This window comes from Cavia porcellus, unplaced genomic scaffold, assembly GCF_034190915.1.
Source record: "Cavia porcellus strain 051 isolate PalLab524CR breed Dunkin Hartley unplaced genomic scaffold, mCavPor4.1 scaffold_5, whole genome shotgun sequence".
NCBI classification, from domain to species: domain Eukaryota; kingdom Metazoa; phylum Chordata; class Mammalia; order Rodentia; family Caviidae; genus Cavia; species Cavia porcellus.
In genome coordinates this window covers 34,358,296-34,384,351 of record NW_026947488.1, presented here as the reverse complement: position 1 = coordinate 34,384,351, position 26,056 = coordinate 34,358,296, and the positions used below count along the sequence as shown (strand labels likewise).

The following is a 26,056-nucleotide window of genomic DNA, read 5'->3' as shown; positions in this document are numbered from 1 at the left end:
AGATAATTTTTAGGACTTAAAGTTACTATTTACTTTAAAAATACAGCCCTTTAGTTTTTTATAGTTAGAAGTGTTTCAGTTATATTTCAGAGGCATTGAGAAAACAAATTCTTCCTTAAATTTTTTTATAAATGTTCATTGGGCAGTTTTTAAATGCATTCAAAAACAAGTGAACTTCATAGAACATTTTCTCAACCTGACAATTTTCATATCTTGCATGTATTTCCCCAAACTAAAATGGAACATTGTCCTCCTCCAAATGGAGGAAGAGGCCTTTGGTTATTATTGTTGTTTCTTCATGAAATTAATTTCATCACAAGGGAGGAGAATCTTATTACTCTCTTTAAGGAGAAGAAAAGCAGACAGAGGTCTGCAAGCAGCTCTGGTTCTGGACGCTTGCTGACCGCCCTGAGACGTGGGGCCGGGAACCTGGACGTTGGTCTGACAAGCCATCTGTGCCCCGGGCCTTGAGCTGGGTCTGATGCTGGTAGTTCTCACCCTGGCATCGGAGAAGCTGCCTGCTTCCGAGCCTGGAGTCCTCACTGAAGTTTCTTTGAGGCTTACATTTAAGGATCCCACTTACTGCACTCACTGCTTGTGCTTTATTGCTTTTACAAGTGGTCTCGAAACCCAGTACTTGAGAATAAACATAACAGTGCAGCACTGCTGTAGCACTTTTAAAAATTCTTCTTTGCTCTGTTTTGTCAGTGAGCTGATGAGCAACCTCAAAAAAAAAAAAAAAAAGCCCTGCTGGACCTTAAAAAAAAATAGCTTCCTCTGATGTCCTAGAGACAATAATTATGATGTGCTAGTTAAGCCCGAACTACAGCTGAGGGATTTTACTTTAAAGCAGCGGCTTGGGTGCAAAAATGCATTTATAGCTCTTTGTCTGCACCTCATTATGTGTGGGCCTGATTCATTAAGTAATTGGTTTGCAGTTGTTTACATGAGTATTAAGGCCTTCTTTTCAGCCGCCTTTGAGAGATACATTGTGCAAATGTTGGCTGTGATGAATGCGGAATGAGGGCCAGAGGGCCCGTCCTATTGGCTAAACAGTGCACTCTGCTGAAAAGCCAGAGAAAGGCACTGGGTGCTGCTTTGCATAGCAATGACTTTCTTAATAAGCGTTACAGATTAATACACACAGCTATAAAAGATGCAAAGAGATACTCTTAGCACATTTAGCCACGCTCATTTCATCATGATGGTGGTGGGCTCTGGCCGCTTTCGTGCTCGGTGTTTCAGAGCATCGGCTTCAGAGCATGAGCTGTAATAGAATCCGATGTTTATTGTATGATAAATCACGGGCAAGTAGGCAGATCAGCAACAGTTTATTATTAAAGATTCTTTCAGTGTAAATCTTTTTCTGCCATTGTATTTGCTTCAGCAAAATCATTTTGTGGTTGAGTGGGGATGAAAGGCATAATGTTCGAAGGAGTGAGTCCTATTAGGAAGCCGCGCTCTGACTAAAGACCACTTGTTCCCTTTTGTTCAGGGTGCCTGCCGGAGCTTCCTCTCCTCACAGACATTGTCTCACTTTACCTTCCCCAGGAAGCCCGCTCCCCTCTGCTGGCCCTCCTATTCAGTGGGGAGTGGTCCCAGCAGCCCACTGCGGAACTAACTTTAGCCTGCCGCTTCTTGCCTTGTAACTTCAGCTTACTGATTACATCAAGATGGTTTTTTTGCCCAAAGAAAAGGGTGTATTCCTGCCACATAAGTGCTAGTGGGAAGGTAACAAATCACCGAGACACTGGCTCCAGTGTCACTGTGGGTGGCATTCCCTGCTGGTCCTGCAGCCACAGAGATGGCCAGCGGAGGGCGCCGGTCTGCGGCTGACACTGGCCTGGGGCCTGGCGTGGCTCTCCTTGCCTCCTCACTGTGCTGGTTTCCTTGGGATAATATCACAGTCATGAGAACTTGGTTGTCCAGGGAAATAATGGCAAGTGTTTCTTGGAAATCTTTTAGGTTCTCTTATAAAAGTATCCATCCCAGGCTCTAGCTTAGCAAATCTGTATTCTCCTTCAGTCCCACTGAGTTCGCAGATTCCCAGCTATTCCTCATTCCCTGTCACAAATGCGCATCTTGATTTTCATACAGAGGACTTCTACATAAGAAAATCCTTGTTGTCAAGTTGCCCCTTGACCGTTAAAAATAGCATCTCCTGTAGGGCCCCCGACTAACCATCAGGGGGCGCTCCGACTTTGCCAAATTAGCACCATTGCAGCCCCGTGGGGCTCTGAGACTTCAAATCAAGATTGTAAGTTGCTGGTGTGGATGCTGAGATTGTTTCTTTCATTTCTGTTTTTTAAAATTATATGTCCATTTTGAGCGAAGTTCCATAAGAAGATAGTATTTGAGAAATACTGATTTCATTTAGCAATGAAATTATGAAAAGCTTCAGCTCCAGAACCAAGAGACGGGCTGGGCATGGAAGGGCCACTGCGAGGCCACAGACTAGACTCTCAGGAAGGTAGGGTCTCAGTTTTGTCGCAGGACTGAGTCCCCAGGGCATAGTTTCTGAGGTTCCATCAGCATGTGGTTCATGTCAGGACATCCCTGGGTCTGTGGGTCCCCAAGTTTCTCCTGCAGGGCCAGGCCCACACCCCAGACCCACTTCCATTTCTGCAGGTCTCCTGGTGGCTTGTGGTCAGCACCTCCTGTGTCATCCAGCACTCCCTACTTCTCCATTGCACCCTGGCTGTTCTGTCCCCACCTAGCACAGGGACAGACACCTTCTCCTCCCTGCCTGGGGACAGGGCCTGCAGCCCATGTCACTTGTTACTGGGTGCCTGTCTCCTGCAGCAGAGGTAGAGCCCGCCTTGCTCATATGCTGCCTGGCCAAGAGCTTCACACAGTGTCCCTTCCTCTCTGCATGTTCTGTCCTTCCGCAGGCAGAGCGAGCAGGTGAGTACCAGAGCTCAGCACAGATGGTGGCCACTGCCATGAGGGATCAGGCATGTTACCCTGTGCTTCACTGCTGCCTGGTTTCCCCACCAGTTACACATTGGGCCACAGAGCTCTCGCTGGGGGCGTCCGCCCGAGCCTGGTGGGATACATCCCATTCTGCACACAGGAGACTGAGCCTAGAGCTGCACAGCGAGCAGAGTTGGAACCGGAAGCCATGCCTGGCCCAGCACTCATCAACCCCAGCAACTGAAGGCAGCTCACCTGGCCAGCACACGGTGGACAGGGCTGGGTTGCTGTGAGCCCGGCTTCCTGGGCCTCTCTGCTCGTTGTGAGACAGGGGACACCCTTTGAGGTTCAGGCAGCAGGAGAGCATCTTGGTCCCATTTTGTTCTGCCACTGGCCAACTCAGTGTCTGGGCCCTTTCCCCCAGGGAGTGACAGCTCTGGGTTGACATCCTCAGTGTTTGGGCCTAACATAATGTGGATTTTTAGCCTTAGGTTTTCTGGGTCTCATTTTGTATCTGTACACTGGGTCTAAAATGCAAGCTTATACACCCACAGTGACCCTTGCCACCTGGTCCCCAGGGAGGCAGATGTCTCTGTTGGCCACGTGGCCTGCAGTTCTTCGCTCAAATGACGTGAACAGTGGCACCCACTTTCTGCTGCTCTGCTCACACACTTTGTCACCCTGACTCCAGTGCAGTGTCCTGGCTGACCTTAGCTTCTTAAGTGTTCCAAAAGTGACCGTGGTGAAAGTGGCTGTGGTGATATCGGCCTAGCCTGACTGTTCAGTTTCAGAACTCATAAGTAATTACCGAAGTAATTACCGAGCATGGCCGGGCTTGACAGAGACAAAGTGGGGTGCTGGAAGAGCTGGAAGAGCCAAAGTGGAAAGGTGCTCACTGTGGAGCACCTCGAAGGGCATGTGGTATGCAGGGTACAGCTCGGGTGAAGAGTCCCCTTAGTGCAGAATACACTCAGTCATTCCCTGTGGCATCTTATCTGAAAATGCTTTGTTTTGAGCCAGGCCCTGAATCTTAATTGTGAACATCGGGAAAAGATGCCAACACTTTACCTTGGATCCACAAAGGACTCTGGCAGGCCCTGGCAGCCCCCTGCTACAGGCCTAGAGGTAGCCCTGGGCCAAGCTCAGGCACAGGTCCCAATAGCCCGTGAACTGAGGGCTGTCCACACTTTTCCACAGCAGGGGATAGTCTGGAGAGGAATATGCTATGGTGCCTGAGTGCACAGGCCCTGATTTCAGTGTCTGTGAATGGGGTTTCCTCAGAACTCAGCGTGTCCTGTGGCACATATTCTCCCCATGCTGATTTTGTGCCTCATCAGAGCCAGAGCTGTGATGCCCCATGAGCAAGGCCTGTCCTCCCACCTCAGGGACCAGTGTGCCCGGCCTCAGCTTCCCACACACCCCTGCCCTGCAAGATGGAGCAGTGCTCCTCTGCATCTGAGGCTGACAGACAGGAGTGTGTGCTTGTTCCCTAAGCAGCAGGAGAGCTGGGTGAGCCAGCTCTATTTGACAGTGCAGGAGCCCGCTCCTCCATCGCTGGTTGGCCCAGCATCCCAGTGCAGGGGTGGTACATGCCCACCCATTGGACCTGGCTCCCACTGGAAAGGAGTGCCCCATAGGTGTGAGCAGCAGAGGCCCAGTCAGCCCCACCCTTCTCTGCCAGGAGATAGTGCCACATGGTTCTGAAATGTTTCTTGTGAGAAAACTGGTAACCCGCACAGGAGCCATTGCATGATGGATTCACATTTCATGGGGTTGCCAACACATTCCCCGCAGCTTACATAGTCTTAATAAAGTTACTGTGTAACCACAGGACGGCAAGCAGCTGCAGGTTCAGGTAGCCCCATGGGGACACAGCCTGCCCGTTGCCCTCACAGAGCCACGGGGCCCCAGCCACCTGACACGCCCCCTCTGGCAGAAGCTGACCTGTGCCCACTTGCCCCTGCAAGCTGAATGATCGAGACCCTCACTGGCAGGGCAAGGCCCACAGCTGTGTCTCACTGCTGTGCCAGGATTTTTCTTGGAGGGTAGCAGTTTGTTGGGGTTTGTTTTCCTCTTTTGCCATCAGGCAAGCCAAAGAAACTTCAACCACCTGACCCCAAAGTCACATGCTCATGAGAAACATGCATACTACACCTTTCTCTGTGACCATTAACTATGGCCACAGTGACCTGGTACCCAGGCTGGGCACCTCCTGGGCTGGGTGTTGTGGCCTGCACTGCAGCAGGGAGGGGCACCTCCTGTGTGAGGGACACTCTCAGGCAGGCAGCAGCTGCTTGGACAGACAGGGGCAGAACAGGAGCGTCACGTGTTCTGGCCTGTTCTGGAGATCTGGGGCAGTGTCACAGTCTTTGCAGCCATGCAGAGGGAAGGCATTGAGGCCCTTACATGAGGAATCGATCAGATCGTGCTTTGTAAACCTCACTCTTGCTAGAGTGGGAAACAGGTGAGGGAGGGACAGGACTGGTGCAGTGTCACTGTCTAGGAGACGGCTGCCAAGATGCAGCCTGAGTGGTCATGGGATACGGCGAGAGTTTCAGGGATCGAAGCTTGGCAGGGCCAGGCTGCTGGGGGGTGGCAGAGAAATGAGAGGCATGAGGACTGGAGGCTTGATGTGCCCTGCCCTGGCCCTGTGATGTGAGGAGAGACCTTGCCTGGTGGGGAGGGGACCACAGCCTCTGCACCCCCACTCCTGTACCAAGGCTTCTGCTGCACACCCTGCTGTACCTTGTCCCATGGTCATGGCCTGCAATGTCCTCTCTGTCCTAAACTCTGAGCTGAGTCCTCTCACCTCACGGGGATCCTGCAGCCCCATCCATCACTCAGCACTGTGTTCTCTAGCCGTCCAGCCACTAGCCATTGTGGCCTCTCACCCACTCTGCTTCCTGATCTCAGCTGGCACATTAACCCTTGCGTGCCTACAGTGGGTTGAGAGCGAGCCCACCTCTATGCTCTATTGCAGCCCACCGTCTGCTGGGGATGGGAAGCAGAAAGAGTAACAGCCCCACTAACTTCTTCCTGTGTGTGTGTGTGTGTATGTGTGTGTGTTTGTGCACGTGCGCGCACGCACAAGCATACATGCACTTAGCTTAAGATGACTCTTTTGGGTTCATTCTGGGTATGCCCATGTTCCCAGCACCCTGCCTGTGGCCAGCTGCTGGGTCCCCAAGGTAACTGGGGCTTCTGCTCTACACAAAGGGTAGCCACAGGCCTCCCTGGTCCTTCACCTGACGGGCACTGCACTTCAGAATACTGACCTAAGGTAATCTTGTAAAATGATTCTGTGCTGGAGCTTGTTCATGAGGGAAAGACAATGGCGGCTTTGACAAAAGGCAGTCTCAACATACAGTCCAGCCCCCTGGGCCAGGGGCTCTTGCATCTGGAGGAGCCAAGGTGGCCCCCGGTAGGTGTGGGCACTTCCTAACATCCCCTTTGACCTCCTCCCTCCTCCACATGTGCCTTGGAGAATTGAAGTAAAATAAAAAAATGTAAATGCTGCTTCCAGAAGTTCCAGAAGGGACTTTTAAGTTGTTAGAATTGCAAAGCTCCTGCAAGGTGTGCTGAGAAGCCCCTTGCTGAGCCACGCTTTCTGTCCGTTGCCCTTGGCAGATGAGCTGCAGGCACCACATCGTGTGCAGTCCACACCTGAGCCCCAAACACAGGCATCCATCACGCTGTATTTTCTCTCATGTGTTTGTCGCCTTCTCTGTTAAAATGCTGGTGTTGCGGTCACAGGCTCACCTGGGATTAGGATTTGAATTCTTCCCCAACCTGGGGACAACACAGAAGCATGCCCACCTTGTGCCCACGTCTTGAGTTCCCTACTGCCAGTGGCCACTGCGAATCTTGGCTTTGTGCTTTTATCATCTGTGAATAAAAACAAAGTCTCTGGCACTGCCATGAATAACAGTGCCTCTCTCCTAAGGTAATCTTGTAAAACTGTTTTTCTGATTGTCATTTTTTTTCAGGCTGTTTCTTTCTTTTACAGGCATGAAGACAAAAAGAAATTAGTGACCCATTTGAAGTCGAATGGTAAGAGAAATATCTGGACACCAATCTTGGTGCATTTGAATGAAAAATTACATTTTACCAGGTACTAGTCCTCATGTACCAGGTACATGTCCTCGTGTAAGGACTACAAAGTGTGTCTTTAGTCGAGGGTGGATCCCTACTGACCATGGGGTGGGACCCAAGGGCTTCTGAGCAATGGGACTTCAGTGACAGGGCATGCCATGGGCCACAGTGCAGAGCAGCGTTACATCCAGTTGTGGATTGGTAGGGCGTCCTAGCCTCCACACCCAGTTGTTGACCACACTAGAATAGGGTTTTTTTGTGCCTCTGCTCTGCTTAACAAAAGGCGGTCAGTGGAGGAGCAGCCTGGGGCGATTGTCTGTCCCTGTCCTATAGCAGACCTTGACACAGAGGAAGGAAGGGATGCATCCTGCAATGCACAAGATGCAGTGGGGCGTATGTTCTCCCCTGAGGCTGTGTCTGTGGTTGATGTCACACATGCCTGCCATGTGCTGTCTGCTGCACTGTTCTGTAAACTCCAAGTCAGAGTTCAGAACCTGTTCCACCGCTGTCTGCTTTTCTCTTGCAGCCTTCTGGGGGGAGTCTGATGACAGTAACTCAGAAATCGAAGCTGCTTTACGTCCCAGAAGCCAGTACACGTCTGCTGATGATTTCGATGACTTTTATAACTAATAAGTGGTAACGTCTGCTGGAAATAAAGCCTTTAAACTAACTGAAACCCTCTTTTATGTGTGAAATGGTGCAGAAACTTTGAGAAACAGTCCTCAGAAAGTTAAACATAAGAGCTACCCCTGACCTAACCACTCGAAGAAGTATTATTCACGAACTAAAAAGTGGAACACCTCAAATATCCATCACACAGTAAATGGATGAGCAAAATGTGGTCTAACCATACAAAAGAATATCATTGCTCAATTAAAAAAAGAATGGATACTGACACATACTGCAATACAGATACACCTGGAAACCATGAAGCAGAAGAATTCCGATGCAGAAGATCATGTGGCTTAGGAGTCACGTGGATGGTGTGGCCAGGATAGTGAAATCCATAGAGCCAGCAGATGCTTGGTTGTCTAGGCCTGGGATTGAGAGGAGAGAGGCCTGACTACTCGAAGTGTGGCGAGTTGTGTTCTAAAATTGATGGCAGTTGTGCAACTCTGAATAAACTGGAAACTATGATCATGTGCTTTAAATGGGTAAATTACTGGGGATTTAGCTCAGTGGCATAAGCGCCTACCTGGCAAACATGAGGTCATGAGTTTGATCCTTGGTCCCCAAAAAATAAATAGATGAGTTGTGTTATCATCTGGTTTCTGTTTGGTATTTTTAAAAAGGAAATTGGTGATGAATACATTTTGGGGTCCGATTACTTAGGAACACCTATGGGCAACTCTTGGCTAACAGGTCGTTTTGCTTTATTTTTTCTGACTTACTTGCTCTAAAAAGAAAATAGTTTATTCTTTGCTTTTTAAAGCCTTTAACTTTATATTCCAGGATTGTTTTTTCAATTAGTTCTTCCCTATCCACCATATTAAAAAACAAACATGATTTAGTGGTCATTGCCATTATTTGAATTTCCTTCCGAAGTTCATGTTGAGATTCATTACTGTTGTAGCAGTAGCATTACAGAAGTTAAGCTATGAATGGATGCTGTTATCATGGAAAGGCAAAGTCTGGCCCCCATCCTCTCTGAGTCCATGTTGCCTTTCCCTCTGGGAACCATCACAGCAGGCAGCCCCTCACCAGATGCTGGCACCATGATCTTGGACATCCAGTCTGTTCTTGTAAAATACCCAGCCTCAGGTATTCTGTCACAGCAGATTAGCATTTTTCTGCTGAAAAATGAACAAATACATTATGGCCTAAAGCATATAATGGAAAGATTTGGCATCATTCTGTTTTAGGCCTGGAAAAGCATTTAGAGATTACCCGGTCTTTGAATGTTAGAATCACAAGGACACTAACATTTTCATTTAGAAAAGTTGTTCAAAGTGATACACACCCTGGACAGTCAAATGAAAGACAATGTAGGAATGAGCTAACCAGCAGGTGCTAAGGAGAAAAGGAGAGCATAGTGTACCTGGCAAGCACTGAAATTAACTGTAAAAGTGCAAGTTACTTTGACCAATGAAACCTCAACAGAAATTTAGGAACTTTAAGTACAATGTGTGAATCCCAAGGCCTCCTTTCCTGGGTCATCAGTCATGGAAGCATGTGATGAAGTGGAGCCTGCAGGCCCCTGAGCCCCTAAGGGACTGAGATGGATCCACAGAGCTGGCAGTTTTTAACCACAGGAAATTTCTGGCCCAGCCTGAACAGCACACCACTCCTCCACGCAGATGTACTCTAGGAGCTAGGCCATGAGATTTTCCATTTTTGAGTGGTGACACTTGCAAGGTTTCTTAAATGCTCATTTTACATATTTTTGAAAAAATTTTAAACTGTATTCTTAACAAACATTTTTTTCCAGTCTGAGAACCTCAATTAACCAAGTATCCATGAACTTGGTAACAATGAAGATGAGATGAACTCAGAGGGACTTAACAGTAACTGCCTTACACCAGGCCCCACCACTGAAGTTCAGACACAGCTTTCTCATGTACTCACTCTGCAAGCTCTGCTAGCACCTCGTGTGTTAGGCCTTGCTTGCTGTGCTGGTTATCCAAGAAGCAAAGGGAATCTTAACAGTCACTGACCTCAGCGTACTCATACTCTGGCCAAGGACATAAAATCTCAAGCACTACTTTGTACACATTGTGTGGGCTAGTGGGAAGTCCACGTGAAATACACTAAATTTCTACCTTACCACAAGAGAAAGTCCAGCTGGGGTAAAGAATTGAATGTGAAAAGAAAAACTTTTAAGCTTTTAAAGAAGAATTATCTGTATGACTTTGGAGCATGAAATAATTTTGTAACCAAGATAGAAATACACTCAAACAGGAAAAATTCCAATAAATGTAACTACATTAAAATTTAAAACTTTTGTATGACAAAATTACTGAAAATGGTGTACAGCTAAAAGGTGATATTTGTAGAATATATGTTTGTCCCATATCTGCATCTGGACCATAGAAATAATCACACATCACTAAGAAATATAAACAGTGGGAAAGCAAGGAAGAGGAACAAACAATTCATAGAAAAAGAAGCCAGATGGTCATAGACATAAAGAAATATGAAAGCAAACTGTAAAAGAAATACACAATAAATTGCTATTTTGTACCCAGTCACCTGGCACTGATCAAGAGGCAGATCACACAGTGATGTGAAGAACTTCCAGCAGGGGACTTTTGTACACTGAGGTACCTGTTCATAATATCAAGTTGCAGGTGGATACACCCATGACCTCATGTTTCCACTCCTAAATATGAACTATAGAACCACAATCCCATGTGATTGTCATCAGCCATATGTGACTGGAATCTCTGAGAGATGTAGCAGTCTAGACTGAGAGATACACAATAGATTTGAAGATGTGTATGAAAAATAGCCAAAATATTTCAATACTGATCACAGTGTATTGGATATGTTGCATTAAAATATATCATTAAAATTAGTTGTGCTAGGTTTTCCCTACCATTTTCTCTACATTTTCTAAGTTTCTAGTTACTAGATGTGCTGTAACAGTTTAGATCTAGAATCCCCACCTCCACCCCCACCACCTGAACTCTCATTTACTCAGAGGTAGGGCTCTTGGAAAGTGATTGGACCATTGTGGCACTATATTCATCACTAGATTCATCTACTAATGAATTTAACACCTGAGTTTGCTGTTAAGAGATAGGATCTGGTTAGAGGCATCTTGCTGGGGAATATGACCTGGGAGGGTAATCTTGCCCTGACTCCCTTGTCACTGTGCTTCCTGACCACTATGGTGTGAGCAGTTTTACTCCATAGCCTGTCTCCCATGCTTCCCAAGAAGATCCACCTAGAAAATTGATTCCCCAGAATTCATTTCAGAGCACTCCCCATCCAAACACAGAGGCCTCTGCAGTCATGATCCACGGGGGCCCGATTACTGCTTGAGTGTTCAGATTTCAGGCATGCAGAATCCAAGAGTTGGGTCATGAAGGCTTCCACTCAGTTTGGAAGAAGGCCTGAGGGGCAAGGTAATGTGCCCCTGTTAGAAGATGCAAAAGTGAAGGCAAAAGTGCTGTAGACCCCAGGAAGTTGAAGAAACCAGGCACATACATCTGAGGATAGCCACAGAAATGAGTGGAGCCACCCCAACAAAGAGGCCATGAGGAATCTGTTGTCTTTTGTCCCTTGCCAAAACATGAAACTACTCAACAGCTGCCATCTCCAGATCTCAGCCACAGTGAGGATGGCACAGTGATCAGAAAGCAACAATCAGGAAACCACCACAATCAAAAATCTTCATGACAGCTGCCATTTCCTGATTTGTGCTCCCTTTAATCCATCTGCACTAGAGGAATGGATGTCCTCTGCAGTGCCTCAACAGCCTTGGTCCTCCGATGACCCTCAACAAGTAAGCAGTAGCAGTCTTGCCTCCCTCCTACTCTCCAAGTCTTATGCTTGGCAGGACTGACCTAAAATCACAATGGAACTCTAGCTGCAAGGGAATCTAGGAAATGTAGCTTGGGCTTTCCAGCCTCTACAACATAGCAATACATACCAGGAGGGGCTGAAGTGGATGTTAAATACTCGTCCTCCATATTCTCTATATATCCACACTGTGGTCCAGGGATACAATTGAGAGAAAATGTTCTTGATAGGGAAAGGTGAATTCTGTGAAGCACTAAAGTCAATTCACTGATTCTTGTCCCTAGAAGCACACCTTTGTAACCCTACACACACATACACTGTCCAGGCATGAACCCTAATAAGGCAAGTCTTGATGGAAGACCATACACAGATACTCACCATAAAATTTCCTACATTTGTTGTCACTGGGGCTTGGCTGCCCTTGAACTTATCATTTGAATGAATTGTTTTTCTACTTCTTTTTAAGTAATCAGACATTGCTGTCTCCTCCCTGACTCTCCTTCCTGCCTGGTAGTTTGAAACACTCAGTGTCACATTACTGACAGATTAGATTTATTTAGGCCTCAACTCTGTGATAGCTATGAGCTTTTACTCCATTCCCTCAACAGCACAAAAAATTAGATAACCAAACATCTAACAAATCCTAACAGCTTTCTTCTAATTTTCAAGCTTTCGTCAACCTTAAGCACTCCTGTCACTAATGGCAGTAACCTGAGCACAGTGCTTAGGTGACAATCCAATTTTGATGAATCAAACTGGAAAAAATACATTAACGATGACCACAATAATTCTAGCCCAAAACCTAAGCAGATAAGGGTGATATTGCCCATGAACTTACCCTGAGTGATAGGAACTGAACTTGTCTAATGGAAAGACTCATTAGCAGTCAATGGCCAAGATTTCAAGATTTGGTAATGGTTGTAATTTATTTCAAAATCATCTGGACATCTCTGATTCCTTAAAGTAGTTCCCTTTAAGTCTTTTTGAACGACATATTGTCATTTGCTTCTCTCTGCCAATGTTTTCCATTTCCTCAGGCCAGGCCAGTCATTGACACAAAGACTCATATTTGATGACAGATGGTTCTGTAAGCTTCAGGTAAGGCCGTATCTCACTTTTGGAAGGTATGTGATAACCAGGTTCCTCTAGAGCCTGCTTTATTATACTATGATTGTGCACAAACTCATTAGATGTGAAACATTCTGCCAGTCAACTTGATCCTACTCTTCCCCAGCTGTCATGCTGGCAGCTCAAAGATGAGGACAGATGATACTGATGGATGGCACCACTGCCACTGCCTGTCTTCCCAGATCGAGTGCCTGGTGCTCTCCACCAAGGGACCATACAGAAGACAGAGCTGGGGAGCCACTCTGTGACGCCCTGTGGTTTAATCACGGTAATTCCCTGGATGGCATGTTTAGGGCTCTGTTGGCTGGGCCTCCATAGCATTTACAGGCACACACGCAGTCCTCAGTTTCCCAGCCGCCCCAAGACAGTGCCATCTGCTGGACATGTGGTCTGGATTCTTGCTAAAGACCAGTCTCTGTCCCTCTTCAGATTCACCTGCATCGGGTCTCAAGGCACAGAGAGACATTTGTATAACAATGTAAGAAGTAGCTGTTACTCAGTTTCTCATTCTGTAGGGACATTTATTCAAGAGGACTGTGCTGGGCCAAAGCTATGGCAGGATGGATTTGCCCTGGTCTCTGCCCTCAGACTTTTCTGTCCTAAAATGAATGAACAACAACAACAAAAATTGCCTATGATCACCTCAGTGTAAAATACTTAAGAGTGATGTTTCAGCTGCTATGACAAGTAGGCCCCCAGTGCAGCAGCTCAGGGGATGTAAAAGTTTGTTTCACAACCATTAAGAGCCCCAAGCCAGGCATGGTGGCTTATGACTGTAATTGTGGCACTCAGGAGGCAGAGGCAGGAGAATCACCATGGGTTCCAGGCCAACTTGGGCTACATAGTGAGTATGAGGCTCAGCAGGTAGATTCATTCCATGAATTCAAAAGCCCGTGTATTCCACATTGGATTCCTCCACCTCCCCAGGACACCATACTGATCTGTGTGGCCAAGCTGGTGCTAGGCACAAGAGGAAGAGGAGAGAATAGAAATCCTACTTCCAGGGAGTGGCATGGGAATTTCTCATATTCTTTTGGTGAATAGTTGGTTCCTTGGCCACACCTGGCCATCCAGAAGATTACAAAACACTCACCAGATGTGCAGCAGGGCTTCTTGGAAGAAGAGGAAAGCAGATTTTGGTAGAAATAAATCCTGATAGAGGAGCATGCCCAGAGAGGCCAAACCATTTGATGGGTAAACACTCAGGGTCAGGCAAGCGTGTGTCTGTCTCCTGGTGCTGCTACTCCATGGAAATGCACTGAGAGGACCCAGTGGATGGCCAGTAAGTCCTATATGAGGTGTGGACTGGGTGAGTCTTGGGGCCAATAAGAATTCAGCAAGGAGTCAGTTGGGGGGGTGTCATTCTGAGCATGGGGAAGCTAAGTAAGTCCGTAATCAAGGTATCATTGTCCCTGTGACAAACTAAAATTTTCTCATATGGAAGGTGGTCATTCTAGGCTCCAAAAACATTCTGTCCCTTGGTGACAGTGAACTTCAGCAAGTTTCCTTGGGAAGATGTGGGAGAAGCTTCCCAGCATGCACCCTGAAAATCAGGGACAGCAGATTGGCCGGGATGCCATCCAATGAGGAGCTATCCCAAAGAACCAGGACAGATAAAACTTGTGGAAGGTGCTATACTACACCCCTAAGATATGTGAGATACTTAAGTCCTTAGAATAATTTCCTTAGAATAAGGACTTAGAATAATAATTAATAAGGAAACTTGTTTTCCATTTCTTTTTGTTCATAGACCAGTTTATTACTGCTTTTCAACTGAGGTGCCCCAGTAGGCTGAAGAATTTTGAAGCACAGTCACCTCTTAGGTACCCTGCTCCTGAGGTTTCTGGTTTCAACAATAGTCTAGGTGTGGCACACTGTCCACTAGGGGGGACCCCCAGAAGCCTCTTCACCTGATATTAAAGTCCCTTGAAGCTGGCCTTGCACCATCTCCTGTGGCCAATTGACATGGTGCCCTGCTAGGTCCAAGCCTTGTGCAGTTCTGACAACTTCCTCTTCCACACCTCAGGGGAATCCAGATGTCGTGTAAGAGATCCAATTGTGCCAAGGCCTCTGTACTGCCAGGAAGGCCCAGCTGATCACCCAGGGGAGGCTGTGGCAGAGAGCCAAGGGTGCCCATTTGGTGCCACCATCCTGCACACCATAGGAGATACCACAGAAAGTCCCATGAGTGTCTGCCCAAAGGGCAGTACACAAGCAGGTAAACACTTAGTGGTCTGGGCCCCTGTGTTGTGGACTGGTCTATTACACAGCAATAAGTATTCAAAATGTTTCTTCTCTGGCTAGGTAGACCCTGTATTGGCAAGGATTCTCTAGAATGGGGGGGGGGAGGTTTTCCAGCCCCTAGGACACAAGCTGGTACTGATCTGTGGCCTAATAGGAACCAAGCCACACAGCAGGGGTGAGCACACAAAGCTTCACCTGTATTTCCAGCCATTCCTGTTGCTCTCCACCCCCTCACACTCCACCCCCTGCTGGACCCTTGGCAGCCTTAGGTTCTCATGGGAACGGGAAGGCTTTGGTGAACTGCGTAAGAAGTCTCGGTTGCATAGTCCTTTGAATCATTCTGAAACTAACCCTCACCTTCCACTGAAAAATTGTCTTCTAGGAAATCAGTCCTTAGTGCCCAAAAGGGTGGCCTCCTGCTCTAGAGGAACAAAAGCAATAATAATAGTATATATGGAGATTTTATCAGATTGGCTTACCAAATCAGAGGTGGGAGAGTCCACAATGGCTATCTGCACACTGCAGAGCCAGGGATCCCATGTATGCACAGCCCAAGAGCTGGGAGCTGCAGAACCACAGGGACCAAGGACACAGCCCCAGCCCAAGGCGGAAGGCCTGGGAGCTCCTGGAGTTACCATGTGAGCCCCTGTGAAATATGGCAGAGGCTGAAGTCTGATGTCCACACGCAGTGGCAGCATCCACAGCCCCACCTGCTCAAGCAGTTGGAACTTTCCAGCATGTTGGCTGATGCCCTCCACTTTTAGCTTTTTTCCTCCATTTGGGCTGTAAGCCTATTGGACAGAGGTACCTACCATCAGGGCAGGTATTCCCCACTCAGGTTGCTAGCCTACATGCCTAGCACCTCTGGATCCCCCTCCCCCAAACACACACACACACACACACACACACACACACACACACACACACACACTGTATTTGTCAACTTTTGCATTACTAGGGACAAATATCTGACACACTGATATTTGGCTCCTGGTTTCAAGGGAATTAGTCCATGGTTAGCTGGCTCCAAGGCAGGAACATCATGGCAGAAGGATTGGTGGAGCAAAGCTGTTTAGTCTATGGCAGCTGAGAACCAGAGCAGAGAAATAGTGCCAGAGAAAAAGAGGCCAAGGATCACATACAGACCTCAGGGTCATGACCCTAGACGCACTCAGGAACACCCAGAAATGTGCTATGCAATCTCTAGGCAGCTCTCTAGCCAGCCAAGTTGACAGTCAAGATTAAGTATCACAACTCCTGAGACCCACTGTCCCCTGCCTGCTTCATTCTCTTTTCCCAGTGCCTAAGAGCACCAACCAGCATCTCCAGAGAATAAGGACATTTCTTTCCCAGTAGTAATTACCATCATCTCCTTCAAGACCAGAGCATTAATCCAATAATGCTTGCTATCCAATGGACAATGCTTATGCAAATGTCATTATTTGTGCAAAATGTTCCCTTACAGTACTTTTTAACTCAGAGCCACTCACACCTCACTCATTGCATTTCACTTTTACAGACATGAAGGATTATAGAAATGTTGTTCACTGAAGCAAAGGATGACAGATAGAAATCATTCGTGGGTATTACCTGGGCAACATGTACTCACCTGAACTGGGACCAACACCTGCCCTGCTTGCTTCATGGGTCCCAGATCTCCGCAATGGTCCTCATTTGCATGTGGTGCACACTATTCCATTCAGGTCCCCTCTGGGTTACATATGCTTTTGCATATATCATCTTCATTTGCAGTCATATCCAAACACTTAGAGTGGTTGCAGTGGGCTATGCTGGCTTCTTGGTGGCCCTCTCCATGCCACCATACTATATGGAGCCCTCAGCTCTTTGCATAGTAATCCAAGCTGTGCATTTCCTTTGTGGAACATCTAGCTCCTTCAGTAGAGATGAGCAGAGATGCTTTTTTGCGTAGAGAGTCTCACTCCAGAGGGGGCCACTTAAAGAGTGGGTGAAATGGGATGGAGAAGCGAAGGGGAGGAAGAACAGGTCTCTGCTGTGTGGTTCTGGGGGACAGGAGTCCTGAGCTTCGAACCTCTGGCAATAGCACAGGAGCAGTCACCACCCAAAACAGAAGGCCACACCGCAGACGGAAGCCATAACCCTCACTGTGCTGCATACACCAGTTTGGATTCTCTCTCTCTCTCTCTCTCTCTCTCTCTCTCTCTCTCTCTCTCTCTCTCTCTCTCTCTGTGTGTGTGTGTGTGTGTGTGTGTGTGTGTGTGTGTGTGCTGTGTTTGTTTGTGTTTTGCATGATGAACCAGATATCCACACAAGTACTTTTTTGGCTTGGTGCCTTATATCTGTCCAATTAAGCCCCATGCTGCTTACTGACACCACCTGGAAGAGGGCCAAAGGTTTGGGCTGAACTTGTCCTGCTTTTACACCAGGTGGGGGACTCATCCTTTTACCCTGGTCCACACTAAACTCTTCACAGGGACTTCAAAGGCTTCCTCATGTCCCAGTGCTTGTCAGTTGAGTCCTTCACCTCAAGTCCTCTGCCCAGAAGGAGAGGAACCTCAGCCCTAGGTGGTGACAGTGCCCTCCTCCACGCTTCTGTCTGGGAAACCAGGGAAACAGAGCACTATGGGAACCCTGCAGGCCCTGGGACTCAGCTGGAAACACTTACCTACTTTTTCACAGAAAGCAATGCTGCCAGACCTGGAATGGGACTTAGAGACAGAGAGAGAGAGAGAGAGAGAGAGAGAGAGAGAGAGAGAGAGAGAGAGAGAGAGAGAGAGAGAGAGAGACACAGAGACAGAGAGAGAGAGAGAGACAGAGAGAGAGAGAGAGACAGAGAGAGAGAGAGAGACAGAAAGACAGAGACAGAGAGGGTGAGAGAGAGAGAGCACGAGGCAGCGGTGAGAGGACAGAGAGCAGGCCCTGCTCCTGTGTGGCCCCCAGGGAGGGCTCACTGATTAAAAGGGGAAGGTCAATATTGTTCCTGCGGGGCGAACTCGAGATCCTTGAAGAGCCTCTCAGCCTGTAGGATGTAGGACTCTCAAACCCTGCTCTGGAGTGAGCAGAAAGAGACTCAGCGGCTTTCCCTTGAAGGCTCCTGTTAGCTTGAGCTCCTCATTAAATCCAGAGCGTTGGGACCCTCATGGTGCCCACGTGGCCCCCAGAGAACCCTGCGTGCTTCAGGTTTCCCTCAGGTCTCCCATTTCCTGCTGACCTAGGGTCCAGGGTAACACTCAGGTTGCTGCTGTCTCTTCTTCCCCAGGCTCACCTGTGACTCTCTGGCCTCTCTATTCTACTGTGTTCATTTGTTGAACACAACCAGTCTCTTCAAGGGCAGCAAAAAGCGTTATTCTGCTACTTAAATAAAGATGTCAAGTATTATTATAGCAGCAGGTTGGAATCCCAGCTGCCTTCTCCCATCCTCTGGTCACAGACAGAAACCCCAAGGTAGCCAAAACTCCGCCCAAGGGTGGGGAGGGACAGTCGGCAGAGACAGGTAGGGGACAGCTGCTGTCCCTGTCGCCACTCCCACCCATCAGAATCACCTGTCAGAAGAGATGTGCTGCTGACTCTGCAAACAGGGCCAGGTTAGAGATACTGCCTGGGATGTGGGGTTCCCTGTGAACCCTATGCTTAGTGCCTTTTCCTGCACAGTGTGTTCACTGAACCCCTGGCTGTGGTTGCACTCAGGAGTCCTTGGTGAGACCCAGGCAGGACATAGCCCCGGCCCAGCACTGAGCAGACACAGCATCAGTGAGCTCAACCTGGACCTGCACCCATCTCCTCTAAGGTGGGGGTGTATCAGAGTCCCTGGTGAGACTACATGTTAAAGCCCAGATTCCTGGGGCTCAGCCCAGAGATCTGAACTTTCCCACCCCATCATGCAGCCACTGCTACTCACCCTTCCCAAACTAAAAGTACCAAAGCAAAGGTAGAGAAATAGCAAACGTATGCTATTTCACCTAAGTTTCATTCAGCATTGAACATGTTCCCACTGGCTTGAATCACAGATGGTACATACATGACCATCCTATGACTGCTTGTGCCACTGGTAGTACAAGTGGACCTCATCACTATTAACATTACCAAAAAACTGACGGAACCATATCCATGTACCACTAGTGGCTCAGGCTGCCCAGCAGAGACATATGAATTACAGCCCTGTTATGCATGTGTTAAACACATAGATCACATTGTGAGTGGCCAATAAATACATGAAGACATGTTCAACGTGTTTATCCAGGAAAAACTGCAAATTAAAACAACACTGTGCTTCCACCTTACCCCAGAAAGAATAGCCACCATCAAGAAATTAAATAATAACCAATGCTGGTGAGATTTGTGGGGAGAAGGAACCCTTCTACATTGCTCATAGAAAGGAGCAACTTGCAGAAACCCAGTTCTAAACAGAAAGAAAGGCACTTCCTACCCAGATGTTTGCAAGGCAACAATTTTATCACTCTAGCTGACTGGTGGGAATCAGTACAGTTCCAAATCGTCAGCACCAACTCACATACAAAAGCAAAAACTCACATACATTTTGTAAGCAGGAAATTCAAAAGCTGATAGGTCATATAAATGATTACATGAGTTAACTCATACATTGTCAGGCAGAATTAGCTAAAGGAAGTTGTTTATTATGAGGCGGGGAAATTCTGGGAAAGGGGATGTTGAGCAGGACAGGTAGGGTGAAGTTGTCCTTGACTGGGCTACTTTGTCTGGGGCAGAAAGTCCTTGGAACATATTAGAAAATCAGGCTATATTCTTAGGTGGGGAAATATAGTCCCTGCTTCTGAACTGGGACAGGCTGACCTGAACCAGGCTGTCTATGAAAAGCAGCTGCACACAGACAGTCAAGGCTGACTAGGTTTAGCAGTCTAATTATGTGACAGGTTGGGTGAGCACATCTTATCTCAGTACAGTAACAGGTTACTAAATGGCTACTAATTTTAAATTTTCTTGCTGTAAAATTTCCATTATACAACTACTATGAAAATCAATGTGGAGAGTCCTCAAAACAATAAAACTAGAAATGCCATTTGACGCAGCTTTCTTCCCCAAAGAGTTAAAAATCATCTCACAGTGATTCGTGCACATCCGTGTTTATAGTGAATCAACTCATACTAGCTGGATTGTGGAGGAGGTCTACACATCCCTCAGCAGATGCATGGATAAAGCAAATGTGGCATTTACACACAGTGGAGCACTACTGGGCCCATCAGAGAGATACACTTAAGTCATTCAGGAAAACGGATGCACTCTGAGACCACAATATTAAGTAAAATAAATCAGATATGCAAGCTTAAGTTTCGCATGGTTTTTCTTATCTGAAAAATTCAAAGTATAAATAACTGAAAAAGCAAAATAAATGAGTGATATTATGAAATAGGGTGATAGAGCCTTTTAAATGGGAAGAGAACTAGATAAGAGGGAGTGGGAAAGAGGGGACAGGAAGGGAAAATAAAATAAGTTAGAAGTGTTATAAATACGTACCAACTCCCCACATGAAGGCAATCGTTATGTACCAGAAGCATGTACTAATAAACATTAAAAAAGAAAATAAGCAGATAGAGTACATCATCAAAAGCCTCATTTCCTTTTTATTTTTGGATACTAATTTTTATTTTTTACTTTTTATTATGAAAGTTTGCAAATAAACACAAAATCTTGTTTCATTTATATTTTCTCCCAATGCTCACATGTATTATTATTGTTTTTCTATTAGTACAATTTGCAGTAATTACAGTTTACAGACATCTTGGAGAATGGGAATGCATATATAATAAAGCTTGGTTCTTTTTTTTTTAACCCTCTTCCCTTTTCCTCCCACCTCCCTGCCCCTCCCATCTCCCTCTGCCCTCCTCTAAATTCTTTTCCCTGCCTGTGTTATGTTAAAGCAAATGCAAAGCATCATATTATTTCACTGATGAGTATTTGGCACCTATATATCAATACTAAATATTCTGATTTTTTAAGTAGCACCACTGAAACTACTTCACTCAAACATGTTGATAGAATCCAGTGATCTTTATGTTACTGGATTGTGCTAAATTCCACTGTAACCTGAAAGCAGACATCCTGTGATTTGCAGTCTTCGACTTCCTCGGGATGTTGAGGGCTCAAGTGTGGCTTCCCCAGGTGACCTCCCTGGTGAGCCTGAGACCAGTGTGCACTGCCACGCTGGATGAGGCAGTTTATCAGCACCAGTCCTCGACAGTTGATCTACGGTGTCATGAGTTCAGTTCCACGCTCACTAACTTTATGACTGCTGGGTCTGCCCATTTGTTTTTAAAGTTGTCTTCATTTTTTATTAGCACACACTAATTGTGCATATAATTGGGATTCACTGTGATTTTCCCACATGCACATACGGTGAGCACCGCTCATATCCAGGCCCTTACCTCAGGCCCTAGAATTCACTGTTTAAAAAGCCTCTTCTGAGAAACCATCATTTAGAACATACTATATTACAAATAATTAGGACACAAAATACAATTGAGATAAGATTTCATTTTTTCTGGACTTTGGGTGCTGAAGGATGGGTTCATGTATCGTGTCTTCGAGAGCTCCCTGGGGAGAAAAGTCACATGAGGATGAAGAAAATAAAGATAAAGACAGAATGCTGGGGCGGGGAAGAGCCCTTCTCTTACAGGAGGCAGAGCCTGCGCAACCCTGTGATGCATTTCTGTATACACCTGTCACACCATGCCCCTTTGCTTAACTAGTTCAGGTCTCCCTCCATGCCCCAGGGCATTTCTCAGGTGCTCATGCCCAGGGGTACTCCTGATAGGGCCCTGTGCTTTCAGCTCAGCTTGTGCAAGTGATCACTAGTTCAGTGGCTGCCAGCACAGGTGGAGTGAAGCAGGCTGTCAAGGGAGCGATCGGGCAGGGCCCTCCTGAGGCCTTGGGGCCATAACCTATGTCCCTGTATCCTGCCAGAACACAGAGATCCCAGGGAAGCTCAGAGCATTGGCTGCTAGTGCTGTTGGAACAGGAAAAGTGGAGGAGCCTGGGGGCTATTTCCCGTGCCAAGAATAAAGTGCCCACTCTGAAACTGGTGACACATACCCAAGGGATGCAGGGGCTTATGAGTCGGGGTTTCTGCTGACCAAATTTGAGACAATTTGAGCATCAAGATAAGTCAGAAGGTATCAGGTGTGGAGGCCGAGGCAGGAGGATTGCTTTGAGTTCCAGGCCAGCCTGACATACATAGTGTATATAGGACCTTGTCACTTTGGGCCTGTGGCAGCACAGCACATCCTGGTGGAGCACACAGTTCATCCAGGAAGCATCACGAAAGATATAGGAAAGGGCTGGGGCTATACTCCCAATGACTGGACTCCAAAGAGACCTAACCTCCCAAAGGTGCCACATGGTCTGAGAACCATGCCTTCACACAGAGCTCTGCATGCATTCCAGATCCAAATTACAGCAGGCCATCAGTTAGAATAACCATGCATGGGAACTGCCTCCTCACAGAATAGCAAATGAGTTTTCTGAGCGGAGGGGGGGGGGGCAGAGAGAATGGGAGAGGGAGGAGGAGATGGAAGGGAGAGGGGAAGAAAGGGGAGCAGAAGAAAGGGGAGGGGAGGGCCAGGTGCTTTGTGGGACTTGGTCTCCAGAATCACACTCCATGCTCTTGGTCAGTAGATTCACAAGAAGGCAGTGACGGAGACAATGCCATGTGTTTCCTAGCATGTTTTAAAAACACCACAGATCTGTAAAATTATCGCACTCAACACAGAACACTTCAGAACTGAACCTTTGATGTCAATTATACATCAATTTTTAGAAAACAGAAAAACGGCTTCCCCTGGCTCCCCAGCCCCGCACCAGAGCTCTCACCCACAGTCCCTGTGACCCATTCTCCCTGCTTTGCTCCACTTTCCAGTTCCCTGCAGTCTCTTCCTGGTGGAGTTGAGTCCTCCGTAGCGACCGAAGACCAGGAGATGACAGCCACAGTCGCAATGCCACTGCGTATTGGCCCAGACCTGAGCACCAGGAGGCCCTGGGGTAAACAGCTGAACTCCCCACTTGCAGGTGAGGCTGAGGCTCAGATGGAGGCGATAGACAGCGTGGGTCCTCCCACACTAGGTATGATTCGGCCATCGGAGTGGGCTCTGCTGCTCACCCCAGCCATCACTTTCCTGTGCCTCTGGGCAGGCCCGCTGACCAGTATCTGGATTGTAAATGGCAGGCTCATGATTTGTTTCTCTGCTGTTACTGAGAATTGAACTCAGGACCTTCATGCTGAGCCATGTCCTCAGTTTTCTTTATTTTGCGACAGGGTCTCCTTAAGCCACAAACTTGCTCAGGCAGGGCTCCAGCTTGCAGTTCTCCCACCTCAGCCTCCCAGAGTGCTGGGGTCACAGCTGTCACCACCTTTGTGGGTCCTCTTTGTTCTTCACTTAGAATCACATTGATCCCCTCAGTCCCTCAGGATCTCTGAGAGCCACCTGTAGCATCCCCCCTTTTCCAGGGCTGCAGCAACTCTCATCCAACAGAGACACTGCAGGTCAGTAGTTCCCACAGTGCCCTGCTATGTCTCCAACAGTAGATGCTGGTTAAATGCTTGCTGACTGACTATAAGGACAGAGAATGCTGTCTGTACCAGCTCTTCTCAGAGGGTAACACTTCACGGTTAGTACAATACCTCTGTAAAACTTGTCTTTAGAATGTGATGACTTTCATGTCTCATTCTGGATCTAACCTTGGCCCCTCTGGCTTGTGATTGTGTGTCACAGGCCACGTGAACACCCGCTTGGTTGGTGTAAAACTATCCACAGTCCTGGACATCATGCTAGGTGTAGCTCAGTGATGTGAGAGAGAAAAGGGAGCCATGACACAAGAGTACAGTGAGAGAGGAGGAACAGGGCTGGTGTGGGGAACCCAGAGACAGGTCTTGAGTGTAAAATCCATTCCCCGAAACGTAGCCAGATGCAGCTAGCTAACGCATGTTTGCCTTGCATGCAGCATGAGGCCTGACTTTAATACCAGCACTTTGACAAAAGAGAAAACAAAAACAACTAAAAGAGACCTCCAGATTTTCTTCAGTGACAGTAATACCCACTCCTATAACCATCGAGCATTATATGCAAATAAAATAGCACACACTGCTTAGAAAACAGCCTAATGATTTCTTACAAAGTTACTCAGCTACTATGCAACCCTTATTTCTAGGACTTTGCTTCAATGAAATAAAGATGTATTTCTATAGAAAGACATGTGAATGTTTATAGTGGCTTTATTCCAAAAAAACTAGCAATGGCCCAGATATTTATCAAAAAGTGAATGACCAAAGGAACTGTGGCACGTCTACACAAAATACCACACAGCAAGAAAAAACTTTTGAAAACTGGGCTGGGGGTATAACTCAGTGGTAGTACAGTACTTGGTGCTCAGTCTTGTGTTTGATCCTCAGTACTGAAAAAACAAACAAATCAACAAATGATCTACACAACATGGACCTTTTTGAGAACACTGTTTTGAGTGAAAGAAGGCAGACCAAGGACTATGAAATGTTAGGATTTCATTGGTACAAAAGTGTAGGGAAAAGACTTTTAATCTACAGAGACCAAAACCTGGCCAATGATTGCTTAACGCCAGGGACAGGGAGGGACTCTACAGAAAAGCACAAAAGACATTGTGGTGATCAAACCATTCTGTCTTGAGCATAGGGGTGAGTTTCAATATACATGCTTTTCAAAACCCATTGAACCACAGGTTTAAACTGATGCATTTTAATATGTGCAAGTTAAGCCTCAATAAAGTTAATTTAAAAAAAAAAAACAACCTAGAGCTTGGCACCTGTAATCTCAGCTACTTGAGAGGCTGAGACAAAAGGACTGCAAGTTTGAAGACTGCCTGGGCAACTAAGTGAGACTCTGTCTCAAAAACTCAAAGGGGCTGGGGATGTAGCTCAGTGGTAGGGTGCCCCAGATTCATCCCCAGTTCTGCATGAAAACAAAACCAATTTTATCTGGACCCAATTCGGCACAAGAGAGAAGAAAATAAGTCTCTCCCGAGGTGCTTGTGATCTAGGACGAGGCTGAGGGACAGGTCCATGATGTGGGGAGATGAATTTGGTGGCCAAGAGAGAATATGGCCCAGAAGCAGAGGAGAGGGAAGGGAAGGGAAGGATGGAAGGAGGAGAGGGAGGGGAGAAAGGAACCAACACCACATGGTTTGGTGAAGGCCTCGTTAATCTTTTCCATCGGGAACTATTTTAAGTCCCACTTCCACCATGAATTCTTGCCTCCCTACCCACACTTTCTTCTTTGCCTTCTTTGAACTTTTATGGTAACACCTGCCTAATTCATTTGTAAATAGTTATGGCTTTATTTTTCTTTCCTCTACTATTCAAACTGCTTATTGCTACTTACCCAAGTGTTCCTATGCTCTTCATCTCTGGTGTGTCTGACCCTGGGGCCTCTGCCATTCCTTGCTGTCAGGGTGGCCCTAGTCCGAGCTGGCCTTTCCTGAAACCCAACTGGGTCAAAAATTCGGGGTAAGGAAGAGACCTCTACAGTTCTAAAATGATCCTACAGAGGGAATAAAAGGAGTGAGAACACCTCGGCAATTCATTCCAGTCCAACTTGAATTGACAGACCAGTCTCTATCTCAAAGCCAACACCCTCTTTGGGCAATGTATTCTCCGAGGCTCAGTGAAATGGAGCTGATATGGTTCCCTGATTATTTCATCCCCCAGTGACTTTTTTTCCCAATCAGGAATTTCAGCCAGGGCAGTCACATTTGTATTTGAAGCCTGCCAGCTCTGACCAGAAATCAGGTCCCCGTGTGAGACACACCTTGACAAGTGGATTAGATGTTCCAGTGAGAGGCAGATAAATGTCACTCATGTCACTACGAATAAAAGTCTGGGCCTGCTTATCAGCTCGTAAGGTTGAGGTCTTTACCTTCAACACTTGTGAGCGCTTTACACTTTATTATCCTTTAAATGAGGCCTTTTCTGTCCAGCTGTTTCTGTTTATACCCCAGAGGGAATTACAACTGTTCAACTCTTCAACACATAAGGCTTCTGTCAATTCCTGTCTTTTCCTTTAGGAGACAATACAACCTGAGGCCTGAAATGGAAATCTGCCAGGATTTTCTCAAACGTCGTATTAGGGAATGAAATGTAGTAGGATCCTTTCATAGAGCGGGATCTACATCATCTTACACCTTTTTTTTTTTTTTTTACAAGCAAATCATGTTCTAGTAGGCTCTCCTTGTTTGGGGT

General features: G+C 46.9%; 1 protein-coding gene across 2 annotated transcripts in view; it reads left to right on the top strand.

Annotated features, from left to right (window-relative positions):
• Nucleotides 1–8,268, top strand: part of Kiz (kizuna centrosomal protein) — a 92,991-nt gene extending 84,723 nt beyond the window's left edge. Inside the window, exons 12-13 of one of the 2 annotated variants that reach the window (XM_013159927.3) lie at nucleotides 6,900–6,963; nucleotides 7,532–8,268. In XM_013159927.3, coding sequence (XP_013015381.1) covers nucleotides 6,900–6,942 — 43 coding nt within the window. In that variant the 3' untranslated portion in view covers nucleotides 6,943–6,963; nucleotides 7,532–8,268. The remainder of the gene's footprint in view (nucleotides 1–6,899; nucleotides 6,964–7,531) is intronic. The other variant, XM_013159926.3, reaches the window with a different exon arrangement.
• Nucleotides 8,269–26,056: the final 17,788 nt, after the last annotated feature.